Source organism: Pezoporus flaviventris, unplaced genomic scaffold (assembly GCF_033815535.1).
Source record: "Pezoporus flaviventris isolate CSIRO_AGI_PZ_B2104156 unplaced genomic scaffold, CSIRO_AGI_Pfla_v1 ptg000066l, whole genome shotgun sequence".
Classification (NCBI taxonomy): domain Eukaryota; kingdom Metazoa; phylum Chordata; class Aves; order Psittaciformes; family Psittacidae; genus Pezoporus; species Pezoporus flaviventris.
Genome location: NW_026892614.1, coordinates 26,692,331 through 26,717,971, shown reverse-complemented (window position 1 = coordinate 26,717,971; position 25,641 = coordinate 26,692,331). Strand labels below are relative to the sequence as shown.

The window sequence follows — 25,641 nt, the reverse complement described above, 5'->3', positions numbered from 1 at the left end:
AGGAGCCTCTTCAAATGTCTTTTACATTTAGTGCTGACCTACTTTCTTTCTGTCTTCTTTTACCTTCTCCCCTTTACATATCACTTTGCTTCACAAAAGGGATCCTTAAACTTTTTTGACCTCTCACTATGATATCTTTTCTAGTTTATCTTTGGATTTCTTCATGTTCTCCTTCTCTTTTTGATCACACCAAAGGATAGCAGACTCTGAAGCTGCACCTTTGTGTGGGAATTTTGAAGTAGACTCTGAAGCTCGTTTTGCACAGCACACCAAAGTTACAACTTTGGCTCTGTGGCTCAAAACGCTTTGAATGAAAAATGATGTAAAAAAAAGTCAGTGGGCTTTGGGTCTTACCCCTCATATCAGTGACCTGCCATCGACCTTGGTGAGATTTAGAGCAGGAACTGTGTATTTCAATAATGAACTTGATCACATATTTAAAATTTAAAATACTAAATATTCATAAATTCTATTAATAAATAATAGATTGTGATTAATTATTAATGAAATATAAATAATTATTAATAAATGAATAATAACAATTAAGAAAAGAAGTAGAAACCACCTCAGTAAGTAGCAGTCATGAGTTACACTCCTGCTTAAGGCATAAGCAGGTTCAGAAAATGTCACCAGCCCACACAGGCACAGCTAGTGAAATCTTCAACAAGGGAAAAGGTCCTCAGTGCACAGCCACATCTGTAATGATGCAAGCTGCAAAGGGTAAACAATAAAAATAGTACCACTGTAGGATTTTGTGAATAACACAAGACCAATGTCTGCAACTGCAGGAAACCTGGGTGCACTGCCCACCTGCGTGATGCTGGAGCCACCAGGCCCTGGCCAAAAAGGCAGTTAGCATGGAGCGCACTGCTGTGCATTGCAAGAAGCCCCTGCCTCTCACTCTCCCTGCACAGCCCCACTGGGAAAGCTCTGTGCAGCTGGAGAAGGAGCAGGCTGGAGATGGAAATAAGGAAGGCAATTCCATGGGAGATGCTAAGCCTTTTGACCTGACTAATGGCTGACATATAAGACTTGTATACTGGATCAATTGCTTGGGCAAAGGCATAGGGTGCTGGAGCTGTATCACTCTGGAAAGACTGGAAAATGGAAAACCACTGTGCCTGGGGAGCTGCACAAGGCTTGGCAATGAAAGGTGGGTGCTCAGCTGCTTGGGCGGAAGCAGAGATCAGCAGCTGCATTTCACATGGACAAGTTTCAAACTCGATAGGATTTGGTTCAGAGCTGGAGAGTGGTAGTTGCTAAAATGTTTTGATACAGCCTGAATGGGACTTTCATATTTGATAGCTGGATAATGTGGCACTGGAGGCATTACAATACAGGATGGAGTCTTGTCTGTCTATGCCATGGTGCCAGTGGCTTCAGGACAGCAAGGATTTTATTCAAGGCAAAATATAAAATATTTTGCAGTGAAAACGAATCGTGTTGTAAAAGTGTATCTGTAAAACAACACCAGAAAATGAAACTACGGCTCTAGACTTTGCTTTTGCTGAAGTTGGTGTGACTCCTGCTTCTGATCTGAAAGCCAGGAGAAATACTTTCCTCCCAAAACCTTGAGTCACACGGTCGTAAACCTGGTTGTGAACAGCCTCTTGCCTGCACCCTAAACCTTACAAAGACGAAAGGGAGGGGGAGTCAGGAGATTTGACTCACCTCCCTCCCTGCTCCGCTGCAGGGGTGCGATGCCTTGTGCAACCTCCCGGTTTGGAGGGGACGGGCAGGGGAAGGAGGAGGGACGGCACCCTGTTACACAAACCAGAAATGGTGGTGTCAGTTGCTCGGCTCTTTTCACTGATGCTTTTGTTTTCTGAGAGTTGGAAATGACTGGAAAGGGAAGCATGAAGACACCTTTGCTTTGTCCCTGTGCAAACACAACATTTAAGCTCCTGCAGACCCCAAAACCCCGTTATGGTCCCGGCGGGGCGGCCCCGCTCCGGCGGGGCGGTCGGAGACGAGGGGCGGCTCTTCCTCTTCAAACTTTCCCTTTCCCCTCCCTCGCCGCTTCTTTCCCTCCTCTTTTCTCTTCCCTGCCCCTCTCGGCTCCCCGACGGCGATGGCTGAGAGGCCGGGGAGCACCGGGGGAGCACCGCTGCCCGTCTGGTCCCTGCCTGGTCCCCGCGGCCGCTCCCAAAGCGACATCTCCTCCTTCTCCTCCTCCCGGAGAACCCGCCAGCTGCGGTCCAACGTGGGTGGCTCAGGTAAGGGGGAGGGAACAGAGGGTCCTTGTGTCCGAGCCCCCCCGAGCCGAGCTGAACCGGGGAATTTGGGAAAAGACATCATCCTCCACACTCTTCCCTCTCCCCTCCCAGACTGGCTCTCTCGCTGGCCAAAATGTCGCTCCCTGGTTTACATGGTGTTTGATCTATTCCTCGTGATGATATTCATGACATTCCTGTTTTTCATACCTGTGTTCTCAGTTTTAAACGAACCCCAGTGCAGTGGTGGGTACCCACACTTTCCCCAAAGCATCTCTGACTGCGAGGGCAGAAAGCCCCAGGAATGCTTCAGGGTATATTGTGGGGACATCAAAACCCCTTGTCCTGCTGCTTCACACATTACACTTCAGTTGTGTGTTAGAATTTCACCTCATGCACTTACATCTCCTTCAGGTGAGGCAAAAAAACATGTGAGTCAGTATCCCACCATCCTCCATCAGGAGGTAACCACTGCAAATGAACATGGGGTGATTTGGGGGTGGAAGCCTACTCTTTAGAACAGTGTAGGCTTTCTGCATCATTCAGAATAGCTTTGCTGTGTAACATGAGAGGAAGTGAGGGTCCTAGTTTACAGCGCAGATATTTGAAAGTGGTCAAAGTCAAATAAATACACACCCAGTTGGGCCACTCAGGATGTTTCCTGAGTTTGGGTACTAAGAAAATGAAATTCTGGTCTTCATACTACTGAGCACATTTTGAAAATGAGTGCTTGCCCAGTTGCAAATAATCTTTATTCTATTGACTAAAGCAAACATCCTGGCAATGCAAGTACTTTGGATGCACTCATACACTCTACTATGCAGAGGTACCCATGACCCAAAACACCATCAGGGAAGCTCCAATGTGCACTGAAGGACCTCCCCTGTGCCAGCAGAAGTAGGACAGCCCAGTGTGCAGTCAGGTATATAATGGATCATGATGTCCTCTTGCTTGCTCCTCAGGGAGTGTTAAGAGGAAGCAGAGCATTTGCTTGGGGAAGCTCAAATACACAGCTGACTGCCCAATGAGGGCAGAGGAGAGAGGGAGTGGAAACTTGCTCAGTTCCCATAGGAGGAAATAGATTCAACTTGTGGGGCCAGAGGCTGCAAGTAAAAACAACTCTGCATGCCATTTTCTACCTAATTTTCTGCTCTATCTTTCACTGTCTCTACTTAAAAGTTATGTTGAAGAGCATGTGGGCCAGGAAGGAGGGAGGAGGTTCCAGTGGTTTGTCCAAATCAGAAAGGACTATTTTTAGGTGTAAGGTGTATTCCAGCACCATCTGGAAGAGTGCTGCATGAACAATGTCCTACAACTTGATGTGTACACAAGATGGCTTAACCAGGATGCACAGGGACCACCACAGAAGCTGACAATGTTGAGACTGTGTCCATGTTAGACTGTTGTTGGCTTAACTATAAAGACTGCTAACAATGAGCTGGGTTTATTACAAGAGACTGGCAAATCCAGTGGAGGTAAAATGATAATGTTTTCAAAGATGTGTTGTTGTTTGTAGCTCCTTACACACAGTTTAGTCCTCCCTGTTGCCCTACTTGATATTTTCTTTTAATTTTGAGGATGTGCTTCCTGCCAGCAAGTGACAAGAATTGCTTTCTCTGGTTTTTATTTTTTTGACATCTTTTTTTTTTCATTCTGTATTTTCTCTATTGCTACTTCCTGTATTTTTTTCCAGCTGCTCACTGGGAACAACAAAAAAACTTACATGCTGCCACACAACTGTTGATTCCCTCTTTAAAAAGGAAAATATGCATTAAAGATGCAAAGATGTTTAATTTTTAATGTGGTGGTTGGGTAATTGTTTTTATACTGAGCTGCCATTAAAACAACCTGCTTTCCATTCCCCTACTAACCCGAAGAACAATTATAATAGGGACAGAAATGTAAAGCACTTAGAGAATATGAACCTTATTGTTATTTTTGCTTCTACCTCTTTCTCTAGCTGTACCATTTGATTAAAGTAGGTCACTCATTTACATCAGATGTTACCTGTGCTCCAGCTGCTCCATTTAGAAGAGAACAATTTGCATTTTAAATGACCTGCAAAATGTTTGCTTGCTGCCTCTTCCTGGAGTGATTCAACTTACAACTGTTGAAGTCTCAAGTTGTAGTTTCTTTCTGTTGCATATTTGTCTTCATCTTCTAGATCCTGATGCCAGCTGTGCTGAGAAGACAATACTGTCTCCTCTCACTCCACCAGTGATGGGTTGGTACCCCTATAGACAACTAGCCCCGTCGTTTATTTTACCACCTCCTGATCCACAATTGTCAATGCATGATCTGTTAAGAGGTGATATTTGCAGAGACCCTTCTAGCTAAGGGAAGTATAATAGCCTTTCTAAAAGCAGCTTTGGCAGTGGCTCATAAAATGCATCTGTTTATTATTCTAGATTGGTATTGTATGTATTTTGATAGTATAGTGAAGCTGGTCAGGTAGTTCCCATGTTTATGCTTTCTTACCCCCACTCCTTCCTCTGCTATTATCATATGCTGAAAGAAGCAGCTTCCTGATATCACTTCACAGGATCTCACTTCATCAGCTGTGGTCCAGTTTATGCGGACAGTATAATCATTTTCTTGTTCTTAAAACTGGCCTTTTCTTTTAGGGTTAGTGGTGGAAGATTACTTAATTTCCCCCTCTGGGCTTTCACCTTGCCTGTCATTGTATCAGGCCTCTACCTTCCAACTCTTTTTTATTTCTGGTAAGAACCTGTGAGGGATAAAGTGATCATCACCATGAATAAGAGTAGCACAGTCTAGACATTTGATTTAGACCCTGAAAAAGTGTAATGTCAGTGAAGTTCAGAGCATCTGTGGCAGTATAGCCTGTGCATCACTTCAGCATTGTGGTACGCCCCACCTGACAACTGGTTTGATGGAGCATCTCAAGGAGACTGGTGAAGAAAATCATAGTCTCCTAAAATTTCAGAGCAACACAAGAGCCACTTGAAGAAAGCTTATTGAATTCCATACCTTTAAGCAGCCTTCCATGTTTAGTGATTACACTTAAATTCACCTTGAATGTGGATCAAGTTAGTCAAGTTTCTTGACTTGCCCAGCATAGATGGGGACCGAACTGCATTTGAAACATAGACCTTGTTCAAATGCTTTTCCAGAACTTCTCCAAAATGTAGATTTAGTGGCTATGGGGCTGAGGGCAGCTCTCTGTGTGAGCAGTGAGCCCTGGGGTGCAGGGTAAAGGCGGTTACTCTTTCATATCAACCACCTTTGTGTTCTGGTTGTGAAGTGATGATGGCAGTTCTCTTCATGATAGCCCTCAGGTACCAACCTCAGCTACTGCGCTGCCTGCTCTTTATGTGCTTGTCCACATAGTGTGCAATTTGCTCTCGTTTTAGTGTTGTGGTTTTTGTTATACAGACTTGCATTTTGTTCCGAAGGTGATGAGGTTTGTGGTGAGCTACATCTTGATGAAATGGGAACTTCACTGCTCAGAGCAGAAGTCAAAGACCCACCCATTTCTCCACTTTGGGACTGACACTGTCATACTGTTGCAGTTCCTCTTGAAGTCTTGCTCTTTAGCAAGAAGTTTCAGATTCATTCCACTGCTGGGAGGTGCACCTTGTAGGTAGAGAGGGTTCCATTCCTTTCATGCTTTTTTTGGTGTCTTTCTGATGACAGATGAAAAAAAAAAAAACCAGCTACCCACCAACAAAAAACTACATGAGAATTCTGGCAGCAATGCATAGATACCTCAGGCTATAACTCAGATGCTGTGTTGCAGCAGAGAATGAAAGGCGGAGTGTAACCTACAGTCCTGCCTCAAAACTTGTACATCTCAGGATTATTTAGGAATTTTTGGCTAGCAGACTCGTCCTTTGCAGATTCATTTATTCAAAATGATCATGGGTTACAGCTATAATGCCATCTGCTGCTGACTCCAGAATAGAGTGGGTGAAAAGATCACTTAATATCCTCCAGTTAAGTGAAGAATTGGGGAAGTTTTCATATAGTGATCAGAGCATCAGAGTGGCTGATACTGGATGGGAAGAAAATTTATGATTTTTGGACTTATTTGAGCTTTTCAGTATTAGAATACTCCACTTTGCAAACTTAACAAATATCAGATTCTCTTCTTAACGGACAAATTTTCTGGTAGATGCAAAGGTAGTTTTTGACAGGTAAAGGTATCTGAGAAGCTAGGAAGAGCGAAACCCAGAGTACTCTTACTCTAGATATTGATGATTATCTAGGGGCATGGAATATAGGGAAAAAGGTAAATTTTCTGTGCGTAGGCAGGTAGCTGTTAAGGTTTACCTGTATTTCCCTCTGCACTTGTAGCTATATTTCCCAAAATGGCTGTATTCCAACTTCTTGCATCTAATTTCCATATACACCAAGCAAGAGTCATACCAAGGTCTATGGGAGTTGAGTCCAGTGTTTGTGAAGAAGACATCAGATGTGTTTTGGGAGGGCAGTTAGGAAGGTGGTGTTTTCACTCATCAGATGGGGTGAGGAGGGTACAGCTTCATGATAAAAAGGAACTCTCGTAACTAAATTAGCTGGGTTTGGTACATAATAAGAAAATATGGGAGCTATGGGAAAACATCATTCTCCACTGTGTTAAGCAAGACTTGTTTATGACATAAATCAAAGTACAGAATTTTGCAAGAAGCCCAGGGCAGATAAATTGGGGTAGAAAACTACAGTAGGATTTAAGATATATAATGATTCTTTGGGGATTTAGAAACCAGACTCAACATGATTCTGTCATTTCTAATTGAGAGTGCATCCTGTCACTAGGTGCACATTAATTTTTTTCCATCAATTTTAAAATTTAAACTATCAGGAAAGGGCAGCAAGTATAATCATATGCAATTTGAAATATTCTCATAGAGCTGAAGTATCCACTTCTTTGTAGTAATCTGGACCATTGTCCAACAATGTTAAATCCCATTCTGTTCATCTTTATATGTAATTTCTAGTTTTCAGAAGGATACCAAGGGAAAATCTAGGTATCTTGTAACTTTTTGTACTGATTACATTGAGAAAGTCTAAGTCCTGAAAATCAGATTAGTTTATAAGGTTAAATGTGCAGGGAAGAAATGTGTGTCCGAATACAGTAAGCCATTTCTAGTATTAGCTTGTACCACCCTGCATGCACAATATGAATCTGCTGTTTATACTTGTCTAAAAGATATTATTTTACACCAAATCTTCACGGAATAACTGGGGTAGGTTCTTGGTATTAGCTGCTTAAGGGTGAAAGCTGGGAACACTATGAGTTAAAAATACAAACCATGCATGCTATGTGTCATTTACACATGACCCAGTTTCTGGGACACCAACTTTACAATCCGATATTCAGACTTGGGCTCAGGCTTAAAGAAAAAAAAGTGTTTTTTAAATGTGGTAATAATCTTCATGGTTGGCTAAGCAGAAATTGGACTGCAAACATTTGCAGTGTAGGATTTAATGCCTATTTTGCAACAGCTAATCAGTAGCTGACTGTGGGATGGGTGCAATATTTTGCTTCTGTGTGTGTTTTAGTTTCTCAAGGCCCTTTGGCATTTAGCACTTCCTGCAGGTGTGTGGCTTCTAGCAAGTAACCATCAGACCATGTGTCAAATAAGAATCCTGAAGAAGTGATCTAAAGAATAGCTGAAGAAGAGTTTACTCTTTCTCTAACTGAATGCAAATACTTGTTCCAAAGAAGCATTTGGTTTGGTTTTCAAACTCAAATGTTTCATCAGTCAAATCCATTGTTAGCGTAAATCATTTATCTTTCTCCTCCTGCCCATCCTCCTGCTCTTTTTACTGTTATTTCTTGCAAAAGTGGGCGCTAGTTAAGGTCAAAGGGCCGGAGATAGCTGACAAGTTCTTTTAAAGATTGGTGAAAAATTAACTTTTTTTTTTTTTATTTTGCTTTCTGAAGTCAGAATTTTTCCAGTGCCAGAAATCCTGTAGGATTCCACTTTTCAGGAATACCAGTATTAATCTTGCTGCTGAGTTTTCAGTATTTCTCATTTAATACACTTTAGCATAAGGCAAAGGTATCTTCAGCGTTAATTTTTTCTTTTCTTGTTTTACTTTCTTGCTTCCCTCCTCCTCCCCCCCCCCCGCATGTTGTTATTTATAATATATGCAGAAATTAGTTTTTTCCAGGTAACCAAATGGTAAAAAAGGAAAAATATCTAGAAGAATATAGAAAATCCTGGCTTTAGTGTTCTGAGTTCAGTCACTTTTCACTTTATCTTTGAAACTGTCAGTCTTAAAACCCACCACAACAAGGGATGCTGTTGCTTTTCATTCATGTGGAAAGCCCTGCATCTTCCTTTAAATACAAGCAGAATTCGCAGGCAGTCAACACTTCCCTTGCTGGTGAGCTGAGAAAACTTGTTCACCATCACGCAGTTTTGATGCAAAATCTGCCTTTTAAGGTATTGTGTTGTATAAATCCTACAAGTGCCTTTGGCGTTGTTAGGATTTTTGATACTTGAAAGGCTGAAGCAGTGAAATATTAGTAAATTTCATCAGTATAAAGTATTTAGTATAATGGGCTCAGAAGTATTGTCATTACTTTAATACAGCCTGAAACCTCAAAGCCACTACACCTACCGCAGCCCTTAGGCAGAGGATTCCATAAAAAAGTGGAGCTAAACTGCAGCTTAAACTACTGCATGCTGTACTGGTAAAACACTCTTCTACCCTCTCTCGTCTCTCTCATGCTTCTTTTATATTTCTTCATTGCCCTTCCCATTTCTCATGTTGTTGTTAGTACCACTTGGCCCTATTCAGAGAAATGCAGGGCCTGGGGGGCCAGGAGGGAAATGTGGAAGAGGAAGTGTTCCACTGGAGAGAGCAATATGGTGACTCTTCACATGCAAAAATACTGTGCGTAAATAGCTTCTCTTTGAAATAATTATCATATTTTTTATTAGATGCTTAATTTTTTTTCCAGAAAATGTAGCATTTAATAGTTATTTTTAATTAAGTTGATAGTTTATAGCTCCACCTACATTTTTTAACATTTTCACAATTAGCAGTATCCAGAAGAAAAACTTATCTGGGGAGAGTGAACAGTGGAGTAGTTTCTTCTTCTTTGCCTTCAAGTTCAGACAAGACTTCAGTCTCACACACAAATTGTTGACTCTCACTTGGCTAATTTGTCCAGTTGTCCAGTACCACATACTGTATCTGTTAACTGGATGCATCAGTCAGGAGCTCAGTTTTGGCACCTTTATTGAGTTGTTCCTATCCAAGCTATACTGGAAATACAAAGCATTCATCTTTTCCCACTTTCACCTTCTCCCACCCCTTTCAGTCCTCTCTTCCTTACTAGCTTCTTTTCTGTATTCTCTACAGCTTTCAACGAATCTAATTTATGTTGTTTTCGTAGCCTACATATGACTTGTGATGGTCCTCTCTTTAGGTCTGGCTGTGTGTGAGTTTGGTTCCATCATGCTCTCTCAAGTCTGATGCACTAAGGTGTGAATGGACTAGGAACCTGGAAACATTAAGGTTTTTTCCTGACTTTTCTGGTTATCACAGGGAGATAAAGGTCAGAACTTGTGCAGGCTGAGCAGAGGTTCATTCAGTTTTAGGACTTCATTGGGAAGGGAAAAGAAATCTAAAAACTCTAAAAAAAAATCAGCAACCCCAGAAACCCTAAAAGGATTGCTGATTATTATGAATGGAGGTATGCTTCAGAGCCTTTCTAAGATAAAGCTTGGCATGGTGGTAAGGATCAGGAAAGGGCTGAACTCTGGCATGATCCTTACGTTATTTAAAGTTAAGTTAGCTGAGGTTTCTTTGAATACAAATGTATCCTGATCAAATAAGAGTTTTGTGAAAATCAACATTTTTGTAGAAAAAAAAATCCCATTTTCAGGCACATTTCTGCATTTTCAGGAGAAATATGACAAAATTTCAAAATGATAAACTGTCACTTCAAAAAATTAGTCTGAAGTTTTTACAGTTTTTCATCACATGAAAATTTGATGTAGGAGGGTTTTTTTCTTCTAGTTTAAGGAGCAAGAACAGGAGTGAAGGCAGCGAAGTGTGAGAATCAACCTGGCACAGAAATGTGATTATTCTACGGGAACCCATCCACCTATGCAGGGCAAGTGTAACCACTGATACTTGACTTTGTAAGGCTAGATCATTAGATACCAAATTCTTTAAAGGCTTTAATGTCTTCTTGAAATAATAATGTTCAGTAGTTCATAGAACCAGACTCTAAAGAGCTCCATGCCTCCAGAGCATGTATGTTTGCTTTTTCTGGGGTTGCGGGGGGGGGGAGAATCGCAACTTTTAGGGTACATCTGTGACTAATATACACATTACTCAAGAAAATTACAGGCATCAAGTAGAATTGTTGCTGAGGTATTGTTTTGTATTATTCACAAGCATAAGTAAAGAAGGGGTTGCGGTGCACTTGCAGTTGAATGCGTCCTAATTGCAGGCCTTCTTTGTGTTCAAACACAGGCAGATATATTTAAACTTCATGAGTGAAAGGATAATTAGCAGTCATTCCCTTGCTACTTTTTTCTTCAGTTCCTCTGCTGCGCAGTGCCAGGGCTGACAGTTAATGTTAGCAGTTTAAACCACCAACGAAACTGTTAACTTTTCATTTGAAAAGAAAAGAGGTCGTACCAAAGCACAGCATGGAAAGGTAGAGTCTACAAGACAAAGTTCTGATTTGATTTTATTTTTTTCCTGATTAAAAACTGTTTTGGCAAGCTCAGAAGGTTTGGATTTGACATAAATTGTTTTACTTACACAGCCAGAACAAGTGTAATCCATGAGGGACCAGTGGACACCCCAAGTCATGATGTGAACTGCTCTAGCCCCAAGGATGAAGCATGGCATGCTGGTTTTGTTATGTAGCCTATAGGCAGGTCTGTCTGTGTTAGAGTACACTCTCGACTCTGTATAGTTAGGAGGGGGCTGAGAGGGAGGGCTACAGCTCCTCAGGAGCACAGCATCTTTCTTCCAGCCATTTGATTTTTGAGCCCTAAACATTTAAACAAAATAGTGGTGTCTTCCTGTTATGCCTTGCTGCAAACAAAGCTGAATGGCAATATTTCACACCATATTTATTTTTGTGAATAGCAAATCCAAAAAAATACGCTACTATATAGCTATTTAAGTCTTTGGAGACACATCTGCTATGAATTTTTCCTTATTCTTTGGAAGTTGAGATAAACAATGGCTTTTGATCTGAAAATAGCAAAAATCATTTTGGGGGAAAGGTTTCCAAAAGATTGATGCAGTTATTTGCAGAGCTTTCTCTTATTTATGTAGTCAACTTGGGATTTGTCTAAAGGGATCTTCACATGGTGAAATGGCGAATGTATAAATGATTTTATACTCATGAGCACCAAAAAAAAAAGTGATTTGGGCTCTCAAGCCAACAGCACCTGCTTCATTCTGTGGTACAGCCATTTATCACTGGGCACATGGTACATGAGCACATTGTACTACAGCTTGTGCACTTCATGGTCTATCAGAAACAACACCTGAAAGCTGCACCCTTGCAGTGCAGGGCCTGTCAGACCTGGAGGGAAACAGCAAAATGAATGGCTTTCTTTGAGCTACATGGGTGAAAGACTTTGAAGAGAGCTTGGAGCTTCACAATTTGCTTGCTGCCCTTTTTTGGCTGTGTCAAAGAGCTCTCCTGATCGTCACCAGATCCTGGAAGAAAGTTTCTTGCAGCTTTCATGGGTTCAAACAAAGCCTTTCATTCAGTGACTGCACTGGCCATGGGTTTGACCGTTGGATGACGGAAGGTGGCACACTATCTCAGAATTGCAAAGTAATTATTAAACAATAGTAAGTCAGGCGTTGCTTTGAAATGACTCTTCATTCAAGCTGGGTTAAGTAAAATGCAAGCAAAAGTACTGATTTTACGTCTAAAATAATGCAGTTGCCCATCTTTTAAAAAGAGAAAGGAAACATCACTGATTGATAGTGAGTGCTGGCAAGATGTCTATAACTGGTTTGCTAAATTCAGGTGGAGAAAGAGCCATCAGATTTAGCCTTTTTGTCAGCAGGCTAAGTAAAGATTTTCTATACTTTTCTTACGTCTTCTATGAAGTTTGTAATAATATTGTCTGTTTTGAATGGTTTTGCATTTAAATAGAATTGTTGTAATTACTTCAAATTAGAAATTAGTTTTTGCAAGCAACACACAAGTTGGTAGCACATAAATTCCTGGTGAGTGAAAGTAAATTGATGGAGCAAGCAGCTTTTGCAACTTTATTGCATTATTGTGTAAACTCTGTGGGGAAAAAGATATTTGTTCCACTCATTCTAGGCCAAGATTGAAAAAGTGCTGTGAGTATAGGAAGGGGCGTGAGTGAAAGAGATTTCTTGGGAGTGAGATTTATTGGGCTGGGGAATAGTCTCCCAGGAGGAACAGTGAAAGCTACCCTGCTGGAAACACTTAAAACCAGAACTGGAAACTCACTAAAAGGTATGTGAAAAGAAACTTGTTTGCAGTGGCAATGGGTAGGGTCTTTTGCAGTGATGTTTTTATTGCTCTGTGTTTAGGCCAAATCAGGAACGACAGTGGGGGACATAGGACTGAGCAAACAAGCCATCCAAGTGCATCAGACACACTAAGCTAAGGAGATGAAGATGGATCTTGTTTTCTGTCCGGACAGAAGAGCCACATCTATGTCCCCCCAGCTGTGGCAGGATGTACTCTCCACCTCCTTTAAAAGCAGAGGGAATGGAAAGAGATGGGAAGGAAGTCTCCTAAGCAGCAAAGAAATAACTGATAATAATGAAATGAAAGGGCAAAACTGAACGAAATTCTCCCTTGGTATTTTGAGGAAGAGTTGTGTTACACGCAGTTTTACCCTAGGATTAAGATAAACATATATTTAGATGAGCTTAGGTGAGTATTTAGAATACTTAAATGAATTATAGGCTATGGGGTCTTGACAGTGAGAAGTGCATCTTATAAACAAGTTTTGCCTGCCTCCAAAGTCGATTGCTATTTTTAAAGAGATATATCAAAGAGATTTTAATTAAGGCACTAATTAGTGAAGTGAATCCTAATACTTACTAGAACTCCGTACTTCTACTCCAGTAAATTTGTCTCAGTTATATATACTCCATAGAGGAAATTTCCCAGAAAAATAAACTTCATGAATATCATGTATGAAGTAAATGGGATTTGATCCAAAATCTTTTTATACAAACATTGATTATCATAACAATGGGAGAAAGGGGAAAAAATACAGAAAGAGCTCTGTAGATGTCAATATTCATCTCAGGCTCAGGATTAGATGCTTCAAATTGTGCACATTTTGAAGGAGGACCAGGGATTTAGAATGAAAATGATTTCTGCTTCTAATCCTTTTACATGTCAATAAAAGCTATCAAAATACGTGCACTTTTCAGTAGTCGTAATCTCCATTTGTCAATGGGAGCATAATCTTTTAGAAACAGAGCTGTTTTAAGAGTGGCATTCATGTTTTGAGGCAATTTGGGATGACTGTGAAACTGGTTCAACCAGTGTAATAGTTATAATGAGGAAAAATCAGAAACCAGTTTCAATGGCATTTCTTAGATGCCAGATGTCTGTGGGTTTCACTTCGATGCTGAAGATTCCTGCTGGTGTGGTTCAGGGAACCAAAATTCCTTGCTTGTCTTCTAATGGAATGTGGTCCCTCCGTGCTGCTCTAAGGGATCTATGTCCCTAAGTGGATAGTTCTGAGCCTGGGAATTTCTGTAACAGCACTGAATATCAGCTGAATCATGTGGATAGTGGGAATCAAAATATTCTGCCACAGAACTACAGGCAGTTTTTAGCAGGGGTGCATATTTTTATATGTAAAATTGCAGTATGGGCTGTTCCATTGAGAATTCATGATATACAAGGAATAAAAGCATGTCAGGTATGCCCTGTCCATAGGCATTGATTCTTGTTGATTCATTGTTCTTGGGTGTGATGCTGTGTGTATATATACGAAAAAAGAACTAATCGCCTTCAGTTCAGTCTAGTTCATTTGAATGGTGTTTTTCTAAACCACTGAAATATAAGCATCTAGCTATCAGACTGATGGAGCCTTGCTTTTTCTGTTAGAACATACAGGCGGTCACAGGGAAGGAAGGAACCAACTGGTAACTATCAGCCATTTCCAAGAGAAAAGCTGAAGACTGAGGGCTGGCCATGTGAGCCCTCGCTCTGACCAGGCATCAGTCACTGTGCTTCGGGTTTGCCATGGAAGGAGAAAAGGTTGAGCACCCTCTTCCTTTCCGCCTTTGGTCCATGCTGACACTTTTCCTCCCATTCCAGTGTATTTGGTGTAATGTTAATAGGTAATATGGACATTTTGATATGTCAGCAAATGCACTGGCTTTGAGAAAAGGAGGAAGAGTAAACATGCTTCAATGGAATTTGCAGCTTGGGCTATGACCGCATGGTCCAGCCAAGCCATATCTGTGGTTGCAACCCACCTGAGCTTCACCTTCAGCTGCTCTGCAACCTTCTCCTTTGAAATGCAGCAGTACCCTGCCATTGAAGTCTACTGCAGTGTTTCCAGGCTTGTGACTTTCCAGTGTTTAATACTGTTTTGGTTTGGCTCTTACACTCACATTCTCAGTTGGTTATTTTTCCAACAGCTGCTGGGTTTCTTTGGTGTTGAAAACTACTGAAAACACTATCCTGCCATGCCCAGGCATTCAGAATTTAGGAGAAAGAGACAGAAAAATCTACTGGTTTATTGGTTTGGGGGGTTTTCTCTTCTTCTTTTATTTTTTTTTTTTAATTGAAAATGAAGTTATAAAATGCTTTCTGTGTCATCCTCATGTTTCTGGAGGCTTCATTCATGATGTTGGTTCAGTTGTGGCTGGCAGCGGTGCTACTGAATTCAAAGGGCTTTGTTTCAGGCTGAAATACATCTCTGCAGGTTTTATTCCATAAAGGCCTCTTTGCAACACTTCACAAACATGAGGTGACCTAAAGTTCAGTATCACACTACTTTGGAAGGCCAAGTCTGGTCTCTTTGGGATCAGACTTGAGGGTTTTTTTGAGTTCTACCCTGTCCTGGGTTCAGCAGTAGCAGTCATTTTTTCTCCTTCTTGGTAGCTGGTGCAGTGCAGTGTTTTGACTTTCAGCTCGGGAACAGAGCTGATAAAAGGATGTTTTGGTTTGGCCAAGGACTTTGTGAGCCTCATGCTCTGCCAGGGAGGAGGGGAAGCCAGGAGGAAGCAGAGACAGGACACCTGACCCAAACTGACCAAAGAGGTATTCCATACCACAGCACGTCATGCCCAGGATGTAACTGGGAGTGAGCCGGAAGGGCTGGGAGACTGCAGGGTTGGAGGAGGTATCGGTCGGAGCTTGGTCGGGCCTGGGGGGCGAGTTAATGGTCAGCTGGTGCTGAGGTGTTGTATTCTCTTCCCTTGTTATTTCCTTTATCATTATTATTACTGGTGGTAGCAGTAGTGATTTGTGTTATACCTTAGTTACTAAACTGTTCTTATCTCAACCCGTGGGAGTTGCATTCTTTTTGATTCTTCTCTCTGTCCCTCCGGGAGTAGGGGGAGGGAAAGAAAGTGGGGGAAGTGAGCAAACGAATTACCTGACTGGGTTTAAACCACGACATACCCTCTTAAGAAAATCCTGATGTAAGCAGTAATGAGGTGAATTAACGTGTTTTGTGATTGCCCAGGCTCAACAATGATCAAAATAAATGTGATATTGTTTTCCAAAAGAAATTAAACAAGGATCAAGTAGAAAGCATCTACAGCAATTTTGTACTTTTTCCTGTGAAAGCCCTATAAGGTGTACTTGATGACATGGGGGTCTCCAGGCAGCCTAGCTCCTAGCCCCATAGGAGGGGGTCTCCTTATGAGATGAGAGCTCTGCCTGGGCTGCTTGTTATTTAGTTTTTTTGTTAGTCCCATCATTATGTCCACAAAAAGAGCAGATGAATTTTTTAGCTAGAAAAATGTGCTGATTCTGCTCAGCCTCTTGCACTTTATCTCCAGCAAACTGCCTTCTGGCTCAGCTCCCTGACTCCTGTTCAGTGGAAAATCTTTATTCTCCAGATCTTTTGCACTGCAGTGCTCACCAAGAGCGGGAAAAGTAAGGATGGTCTCTGTCTAGTATCATTTACTGTAGGAGCCCATCTGCCTCTGGTGGTCAGAGGAACTGACATGCTGGACCATTACCATTTCCAGTTCTGCCCTGGCACAGAGATGAGAAGAATTGTTGGGATTTTCTAGCAGGTCTGTGAAGGAGCCTAAAACCACAGATTTCACAACAGAAAATAGCGAATTAGTAGGTTGGTGGCTTTAAACCATTTATTTCCATTATGGTAATTTCTTGAAGAAAGTCTCATGATGAATGTATAAGATCATGGAACTTTGTTTTGCCTTTCTGCATTTTAGAAGATGTCACTCGGGGAAAAATTGTTTTTTCTTCCTTTTCTTTTAGAGTCACAGGTTAAAGACTCATTGTGTGTGACACTGTATCACTCATACTCATCTGTCCCTCAGACCTTTAGAAGTCTGCTTTCCAGTGGGTGTTAAAATCAGAAGTTCATGTTTCTTGAAGAAACTTGAAGTTTCTTTAAGGAGAAAATTAGATCACTTTTATCAACCCTCATGCAATCGAACTAATGAAAGTATATTTATATGCCTGGGAACTATTAGCATTGTCTTCCTGAGAGTCATTTAAGTTGACTGCATGCATCTGTGTCCTATGTCTTGTGGATTTCACATTTTGCAGAATTTTATGGGACTTTTCACGGCATATTTAGACTTTTCACCATTTTCTGGCTGGCCCAGAACTTGAATACCATGAGTATAATGGGGCTTGTGTTGTTTTATTTCTTTCCTGTTAGGGTGGTGAGGTACTGGAATGGGTTGCCCAGGGAAGTTGTGAATGCTCCATCCCTGGTAGTGTTCAAGGCCAGGTTGGACAGAACCTTGGGTGACATGGCTTAGTGTGAGGTGTCCCTGCCCATGGCAGGGGGGTTGGAACTAGATGATCTTAAGGTCCTTTCCAACCCTAACTATTCTATGAGTCTATGATATTTCCTGCCCAACAGCTTTGGTAGCCTTCCTGCTGCAGGAGGAGGGAAATGACAAAAAGCTGGAAAAGTCAGGCTGTTCGGCTTTTGTGAACACTCTTGGGTTTATCAGTATGCAGTCAAAATGGGACATTTTGCCGAACCATAAAGTAGGGTTAACATCCTTGTAGCTCCTGTTTTGTTACCACTTACTTTAGTTACTTTTGGTAGGACTTCAAAGCTAAGAGCATCCTTACAGTTACTGCAGCATCTGGCATTGTCACCACTAAACCAGCTTTACCTGAACTCAGCTGTACGCCTTATACACTTTATACCATATGTTCCCCCTGTCCCCTTGGTCTTCTGACCCATGTGGTTTACCTCCCGTTACCTATCACCGCTGTCGCTTTGTTTTGGTGCTTCACCGCCCCAGCTGGGTGCCAGTGCAAAAACTCGTTGGGTGAGGGGTTGTCTCAGGGGGACGCTGCCGTGTGAGGCTGATACACTAGATGGGGCGGTTGTTATGCAGATCAGCAAACACCGTCTCCGACGCCAGATTTCTACCTGAATCACATCCCGCAGACAAGAGGACTTGAAATGTAGGCTTGTTTATACGGAGTGAGCAGCCCTCCTGCAGCGGAGTTGGTAGATTGTCCTCAGCTGGTTTCGCTTGATTTCTGCTTCTTCACAGATCAAGTCACAGCACAGTTATGTTACTTCTGGTGTCTTTAAATGCTAACTCAGCTGTCTTTAAAAACACAAAGCTGGAGTGGGATGGGCTGGCATGGCATGGTATTAAATTTGCTGAAGCCCCTCCCCTTTTTTTAATCCTTAAAATTTATATTTAAACAACACAAAATGTTATTATCAGCCATTGCTCTTCCCTCAGCCAAGGTGATGCTGCGAGCTTGGCATTATCGGTTATGCTGGTGAAATTGAATCTCCTTGTAGTATTGATTCTGCTGTACTTTGGTCAGGGCTTGCAGGTTTTCCATTGATCTGTCAAACAAATTGCTGAGGAGCAGCTGAGCAAGATCTGTTGTCAGTGTTGTTTGGAAACTAATAGAAGCCCTTATTCCTTGCTGGCAGCCTGTTGCACACCTGAACATTGATTCATTATGAGAGAAGTTACCTTTAATTAGAATCAGGTTTTCCAGTATTTGTATGAAGTGCTTTGACCCCAGTCCGCAGCAAGTTTGTTAAAGACAGACTCTCAGGCTGAGTTGTTCATTTAAAATGTAGTCTTCTGAAAAAAGAAACCATTAAAATAAACAGACTAAAATTTTTGTATGTGCTGAGCCTAAAGTTGCCTTTTCTAAAACAAAACTCGGTGGGATCTATAGAATGTGTTCAGAAATACACATCTAGACTTCCACTGGCATTGTGCATTGAAGTAAGTATTGCTCACCTGGTGCTCAACTTTCCTAGCCTGCTACAGAGATTTAGATTTGATGTATGCAGCTCTAAGGGCAGATGCACAATCTCTTGGCTGGCCTAGAAGAGCCTGAAAACAGGAATTCCTTCTCCCAGTCTGAAAACTTAATCATTAGAATGGCTTTCCCCAGAAGCCTAAAAGAAAGACATCACTCATCCTTTCCAAACTCAAAACAGCTTTCTGGCAGGAAAAAAACTTTTGTTTTCCTTTTTAATTTCAGTCTGGGTGGAGGAGGACCTGACTGGATTTTTCTTTCAGGCTGTATTTCATGAAAAACACCCCAATAGTGTTAAGTGGTTTGTATACAATTGCTAAGTATCAAAGATAGCATCAAAGTGTTCATGTATGCTAGTATATGTGCAACAGAATTTTTTCTGTATAAAATATCTAGATATATGACTAAAAGTAAGCTAAAATGATTTTCCGATGACATATCCTCCGAATTAAGCATGAAAAGAACACTCTTGCTAAATCATCAAAACATTTCTCAATTATTTATTCAATACTGCCTGAAACAATCATAAAAAGTGACTCAGTGAAAAAATGACTGTGTTGTTTTATAGAATGTATTCCATGTCTTATTAAATTACAGCATTAAAGTACTATGAACAAAGTCAGAAGTCCAGAAAGTTACATCTCTAAGTCCTGGCCACCTTCCACATACATGTGCAGATGAACTTAACAGGTGAGGGAGGTGAAAGAAACTAAAAAAGGAAAGAAAAGTGCCCTTATTAGATAGGTCCCACCTGACTACAAGCAATTATACCTATCCAGCGTTTCCAAGCAGCCATTGCAGCATCTGCAAGAATAAGGAGCCCAAGTCCACATACTCCACAGTACCCACAAGGAATGCTTGGTGTGTTCCAGCCCCAGTGGACTGCTGAGGGCTTTCTGAAAGCATTGGGGCAGGCTGTGTTGCTGGAGCTGGGTGGTAAAAAATCTTTGCATCCTGGACTCTGGGAGAGGAGGCATGGTGCAGTTCCATCCAGGTCTTAAAATACGTAGTTGCTAATGTCCTTACATCAGGATGAAAAACATAGCTGTTCTTGTTTTGGTTTGGTTTTCTTTTACCAATTTGAAAATTACTCTCTGATTAATTTTGGGTTTGGGTACAACATTGACCTAAAGATGCTGTCAATAAGGTGGCCTATTCCCCGGCTTGTTGAAGCCTTAGTACAACATAGTATCTGAATGTTTCTTTTTAGGCTAACTGTTCAGCATGCTTCCGCAGTGATTTAGTCTTTGATTTGGACATAAAAGCCTGTGGGAGATGTATAGCAGGGAATATGAAAGTTCTGATTAAGCACATTAAGTTTGCCTATTGCGCTTCTCTTCTGTAAAAGAAATACTATGTTTGTTAAATCTGCAGTAGAAGAGTCTGTTTGTGGACTGGTCTAGTTCAAAAATTGATGCAATTTTCTTACTTATCTTTAAACATTACCTGTTTTTCCACAAGAAGCATGGCAAAATTAATATAAAGACATTAAAACTGTTAAATTGCTAAAATGTTATAGGAACTTGTATAACTGCAGAGAACAGCTGTGCTGCAGTTTCTCACATGGATAGGCATTGATAGGATTGTTCCTTTGATTTATATGGGCTCCTTGAAACTTGTGGGGCCAGCACAATCTTCTTTTTAGATCAACTTCAGCTCTGCCGTGTCATCTTGTAAACCACATAACAGCAGCTTGAGATCATATACCTCCTTAACTGATTTTCATTTGTGTTTATAATAACCATTTCACTTGTGTTATTTTCTTCCCCTGTATTTGCTGGGCTTCCCTATGGGTACTTGTGCTTAGCTTGTAGGGTTTCACCATCCCTGACAGGCTTCACTCAGCGAAGCAGCTGCCCTGGCCTGGATTGGCCATGCCACATGTGGAAGAAGCATTTTCCTTTGGGTATAGCAGCACAACTCTTTGTTTGGAGGTCCTTTTCCCAGGATCACCTGGCAGGACTGGAGGTGGCCTGGCTAGAGTTGATGAGTGGGTCTACTGTGCTGTCTCCTCTCCTCTTTCAGGGGCCTTCATCCCTGAAAGCCAAACGAGAAGGGTAATTACCTGGATCTGTGTTATTGTTTCCATGTCAGGCTTCCCAGAGCAAGCCATGGCCATGCTGCAGCAGAGCACCCCGCTGCTTGGCAGAGGAGCTGAGCTTGCTGCCTGGGCCCAGGACATCTACACTGGTAGATAACCTTTGGGAGGGTGTATTGCAAATCACTGTTGCGTGGCAGCGTCCTGGTCTCAGCGTGGTGTTTTATAACAAAAGGTGGAGACCAGCTACACTAAAATTCATCCCAGGAAGGTTCCAGAATGAGTTAGGTTGAATGATTGGCAAGTAAAAAACTCAGTCAATAACTAAATGGGAGAAAATGTGTGGCAAATCCATTTGATTTTCTACTTTTGGAGGGCTGATGAGTGAAATAAAATACTAGATGTATCTTGATTTTATATATCTTGACATCAAAAAGGTTTTAAGGCTGTTCCTTGGGGCTGTGTTTTAGATGTAAGCTGAGGAAAAACGGCCTAGATGTAATCTCCATGAAGTGGGCGTACAACAGTTTGATAAATTGCTCTCAGAAATATTTATCAGTAGTTTTCTGTAGCCTAAAAGGGCATCACAAGCAGGATCTTGCAGGGGGCAGTCCTTGGCCCAGTTCTACTCAATACTTCAGTTTTGATTTGAATGTGTGATTACAGAATACTCTTGCAAAATCTGCAACTATTACAAAGCCAGAAAGGTTGTGAGCGCTTGAGAGGACAGCACTGGGACTCAAAACAGTCTTCAGATTCAAGCAAAGAGGTGATACATTTTCTGTCAATTGGCATACTCCTCCTTTGGTCTGGTTTTCATATAACTATGGCACATAAAGAAAGCGCTATGGAAATTCAGGTAAAATTCCAAAGCATTTGAGAGGCTAATCACTGTCAAGTAGTTTATGCCCAATGCTTAGGTTTTTGTCAGGATTTAAAATGAAAATGTTTGAAAAAATGCTTTGGAGAAACTCTGAAGTTACCACAGAGAAACTTAGCATTTAATGGTTTCACCAAAATGCTGGGGGTTTGGGGGTTGTCAGATTTGAAGGCTGCAGCATGAGAGGGCAAGTAGAAAGCAGAAGGTTTGGGAAATAAAGACTGCAAATGACTGTGCCATTTACCCACATTGCTAAACTGAAAGCAAATTAGAGAAAGGGAGTTATCAAAAGACAGTATGCTTGTGCTTCAAAACTAAGATGGAAAATGGGAAATCAAAGAGGAAAAAAAAAATCTTCATTGTGATACCATTTTCCAGGGTGACTACGGTGACAAGAGAAAAAGCTCAGCAGTAAAATAATTAGATATTTCAAATTCTTTACATTTTAATAATTCAAACACTATTAATAAAGCAGGTAAAAAGAGTATTTCAAATATATTTTTGTTGAGGTCCTTCTAGAATATTCTGTTCCTCACTGAAGCAAAGGACCTTATACTTGTCACCACCCTGCAATAGAAACAAAAAGGCAACATAGCCCTAAAATACCTAGCTGCCTTTTGTAGCAGCTTTAACGAGTTTTTTTCATATTGCTCTCAAGAGGGCAGCTTTCCCTACCTTTTTAAATACGCTCTCTGGACATATTCAAGCAGCATGTTCCTGATGAAATTTTGTTATTTTTAGAAATAAATGAAGCAGGATACATCATTTCCCCTCCTACACCTTTGTTGATGCTTTAATATAAAGACCTGTGTTCAGAAGCTAATTACAGCATCCTAGATTGCACACCAAAATGGCACTGCAACTGCAAGTGGGTGCTATTGTAAAGGGAAAAGAAAAGGAACAATGTCGTACAAATGTGGCTTTGGAGTTCTTCTTACATCTGATTACCGCCCCAGGAAAACAGTGCTGACTTGTTTGCCACAAAAGGAACTAAACTGCCTTGCATGACACCCTGAGAATGGATGCCCAGGTGAAAGGCATATTACAATAAGCAGGGTATTTTGGATAATAGCTAAGGAAGGAAAGAAATAACACAAACCAACTTGTCATGTGTATTTGGCCCCCTTTTGAACTTTTACACATTTTTATATGCTGTTTCACTAAGGAAGAGAAACTGATAATAGAAACAGGAATGTCTTTGATTTTTTCATCTGCACACCAAGTTCTGTTTATCTGAAGACAGCAGGAATCAAACAAGAGGGCATAATTTCATTGCTTGTAGCTCAGTCTTTTTCAGCTGGCGTTTGGTCCTTAGGTTTTTCTTGGTATGTTTTTCCAGTGTTTCTATGGCTTCATTGTTGTCTTCTCAGTCAAATTCTCTGTTTTTTCTGCCCTTCTTCCCCAGGCATGCATGCTTCTGAGCAAAGGATCCAAGCAATTGGAACATGTTGTTCATGAGTTCACCATAATACACCTCTCAGCAGTGGAATACACTCTCTTATGTTGTTTTAGCAGTAGTTTACCCTCTGGCTCCATGCTGGAGTGGAGCATTGTTAGAATTTGGCTCAGAATAAAAAGTCTGGGCTACTGAATTATCAGCATTCTTACCTGAAATGACTCTGGGGGTTCATTTTCTTTCTGCTCTACTGGCCAGCTGCGGTCTAACGAAAGTGCAGCCTATGGTGATACAGATGCATCCTGAGTTGGAAGATATTTACCTTGTCTGTTCGTTCAGCAAAAAAAAATACCCTCTCTCTAATGTATATTTTCCCAACACCTGCCTATGACACATCTCCTGCTTGCCAGTTTATCTGATATGCTCTGCTGGTATCAGTTTAGCTCTGTTTTTCACACATATTTTGCAGTAAGTTCCAGCAAACATATTCATTATCACATCACAATAAAAATATCCAGTGCTGTTAACTAGCCTCTCCCAGGGCAAATATGTATTTTTAAAAGAATTAACATATACCTGTCCTTCCATTACCTTTGAGGTGCATCTGAACACCTGTTTTGTTGCTGGTTTTAAAAAGCCGTAAAGCTGTACTGGATATCGTGATCCTGTGTGTGGTGGATATCGTGATCCTGTGTGTGGTACCTAAAGCAGTTAAGGACAAGAGTTAAGAAGTCAAAATGAACACATAGCCATGTAACTGACAGGGGTACTGAGAGTTAAATTATGCATACACCAACAGACAACCAATTCACCTTACTTTTCTGCCCTTGAGAAGTAAAGTCAATCTTTGACTATTAGTCATTAAAAAGGAATATCCTCTGTGCAAGGTGCAAGTATAAAGCTCCTTGTACTAGCAGCACCTGGAGCTATGATTCTAGCCTAGCTGGATCTCTTGAGCAGGTTGATCACACAGAGGAAGTTACCATTCATAAATGTCTCACTTTGAGTCAGGAAACAGCAGGTGAAGTAGACACAGGGAAAAAGATGCGTGTTTTAGTTTAGGGGTCTTTGCTGTCACAACACAGATGGACTCAGTTTAGGCATGCTGGCTATGCTTCCTTGTTACACAGCCTATTCAGCTTGTGCTCCTGCCCATGAAGGAGGAAAGTGATCCTTGCAATTCCACAGAAACTCAGGGGCTGAAGTAATAGTAACCCTGAGCTTAAGGAGATGAGACATAATTCCATCAGACCTCATACAAATACTAATAGCTCATACGGGTACTACAACTTGGACTGTATGTGGGTAAAATAAATCCCTTCTGTGTGGAATAGAAGTTGCAACTAAACAAGAATGCAGTATCAGTACAGTAATATAGAGAGTAAATTTATGTATAAATATAGATAGATATTTTTAAGACTTGTTTCGGAGAACACACTCAAGCAGTGTTCTTTACTTTAGTTAGGTTCTCAAGCATTCCCCTTTTCAAATATCATTAAATATCTGGCAGCATCTAACTGTGCTTCTTTAATCAATAGTCCCTTCTGGCTGATGTAAATTACTTTTTTTTATGTGTACCATGCAGTACAAAAGCAACACAGGTTAGCAGTGAGATCTATGTGATAAGTAGAATGACCTTAGGAGAAGAGACAGTAAGGTAACAAGCTGAAATTATGCATCTCTTTGGTGGATCTTGTCAAGTGTCTCCTCTGGTTGGTTCTAATTTAAGTCTGCCCAGATTTCTGTCTCATGAATCAAGTTACAAAACACTAACTTCTGAAGAGGCAGTCAAGTTTGTCTGGTTAAATGTACAGAGCATCATGTGCCGCACATGACTTCACACTAGCACTGGTTTATCAGCCTTCAGAGTTGGAAAGACTTCTTTTTCTTTCTCAGTATTTATTTGATCATTTTCTTAAGGGTGGCATTTGACATTTAAGTGATAATTATCCAGCTCTCACTTGCCTGAATTTTACTTTAACTGAGAGAGGGTTAAGACAAATGTTGACAAATATCTTGAATACTCTCTTTTATTCCATTGCTTAAGTCTTTATATTTTTATTCATACTACTTTAGATGAACTGATGTACCCAGAATCTCCTCTATCCTTCACACAGGTCTGACCACATTTTATGTTCAGAGATGAAGTCTTGGCCCCACTGAAGTGGAATTTTTGCTCTTAGCTTACCCATGAATGGCATATCACCTCAGATTCTCAGACCAAGATTGTTACTCCATGTTTTCCTTCCCTGAATTATCTGTTTGCAGATCTTAAGGGAAAACAGAAAAAGAACTACATTTATGCCTCTCAGTGAGGTTAAATTCCCTCTCTATTTACTGCACATAAGATTACAAGAAAGCTGCAGATCACACGAGGAAAAGTGGTGGGCAGAAGGTAAAAATAAGGTCACAAGATAAGGAGCAAGGCAAAACCTTTGGTCAATCTATTATATGCAGTCATTAAGGCATGATAAAAGCCTGGTACTTCACTTCATCAAGGACAATGAAGACTGGCCTTTTTACATAGATTCATAACACTAATGCCGGAGGAGATATTAGGTCTGACTTGTGCAATACAAAGTCTTAAATTATGCTCATTCACCCTTTTGTTGAGCTCAGTAACTTACGTTCGATTGCTGTCATCCAGAAAGACATCCAGTCCTGATGTGATGACCT

General features: G+C 41.0%; 1 protein-coding gene across 4 annotated transcripts in view; it reads left to right on the top strand.

Annotated features, from left to right (window-relative positions):
- The first annotated feature begins 1,698 nt into the window (after positions 1–1,698).
- PHACTR2 (phosphatase and actin regulator 2) overlaps positions 1,699–25,641 on the top strand; it is a 134,105-nt gene continuing 110,162 nt past the window's right edge. Inside the window, exon 1 of one of the 4 annotated variants that reach the window (XM_061471691.1) lies at positions 1,699–2,216. In XM_061471691.1, coding sequence (XP_061327675.1) covers positions 2,072–2,216 — 145 coding nt within the window. In that variant the 5' untranslated portion in view covers positions 1,699–2,071. The remainder of the gene's footprint in view (positions 2,217–25,641) is intronic. The other 3 variants (XM_061471690.1, XM_061471695.1, XM_061471694.1) reach the window with 3 other exon arrangements.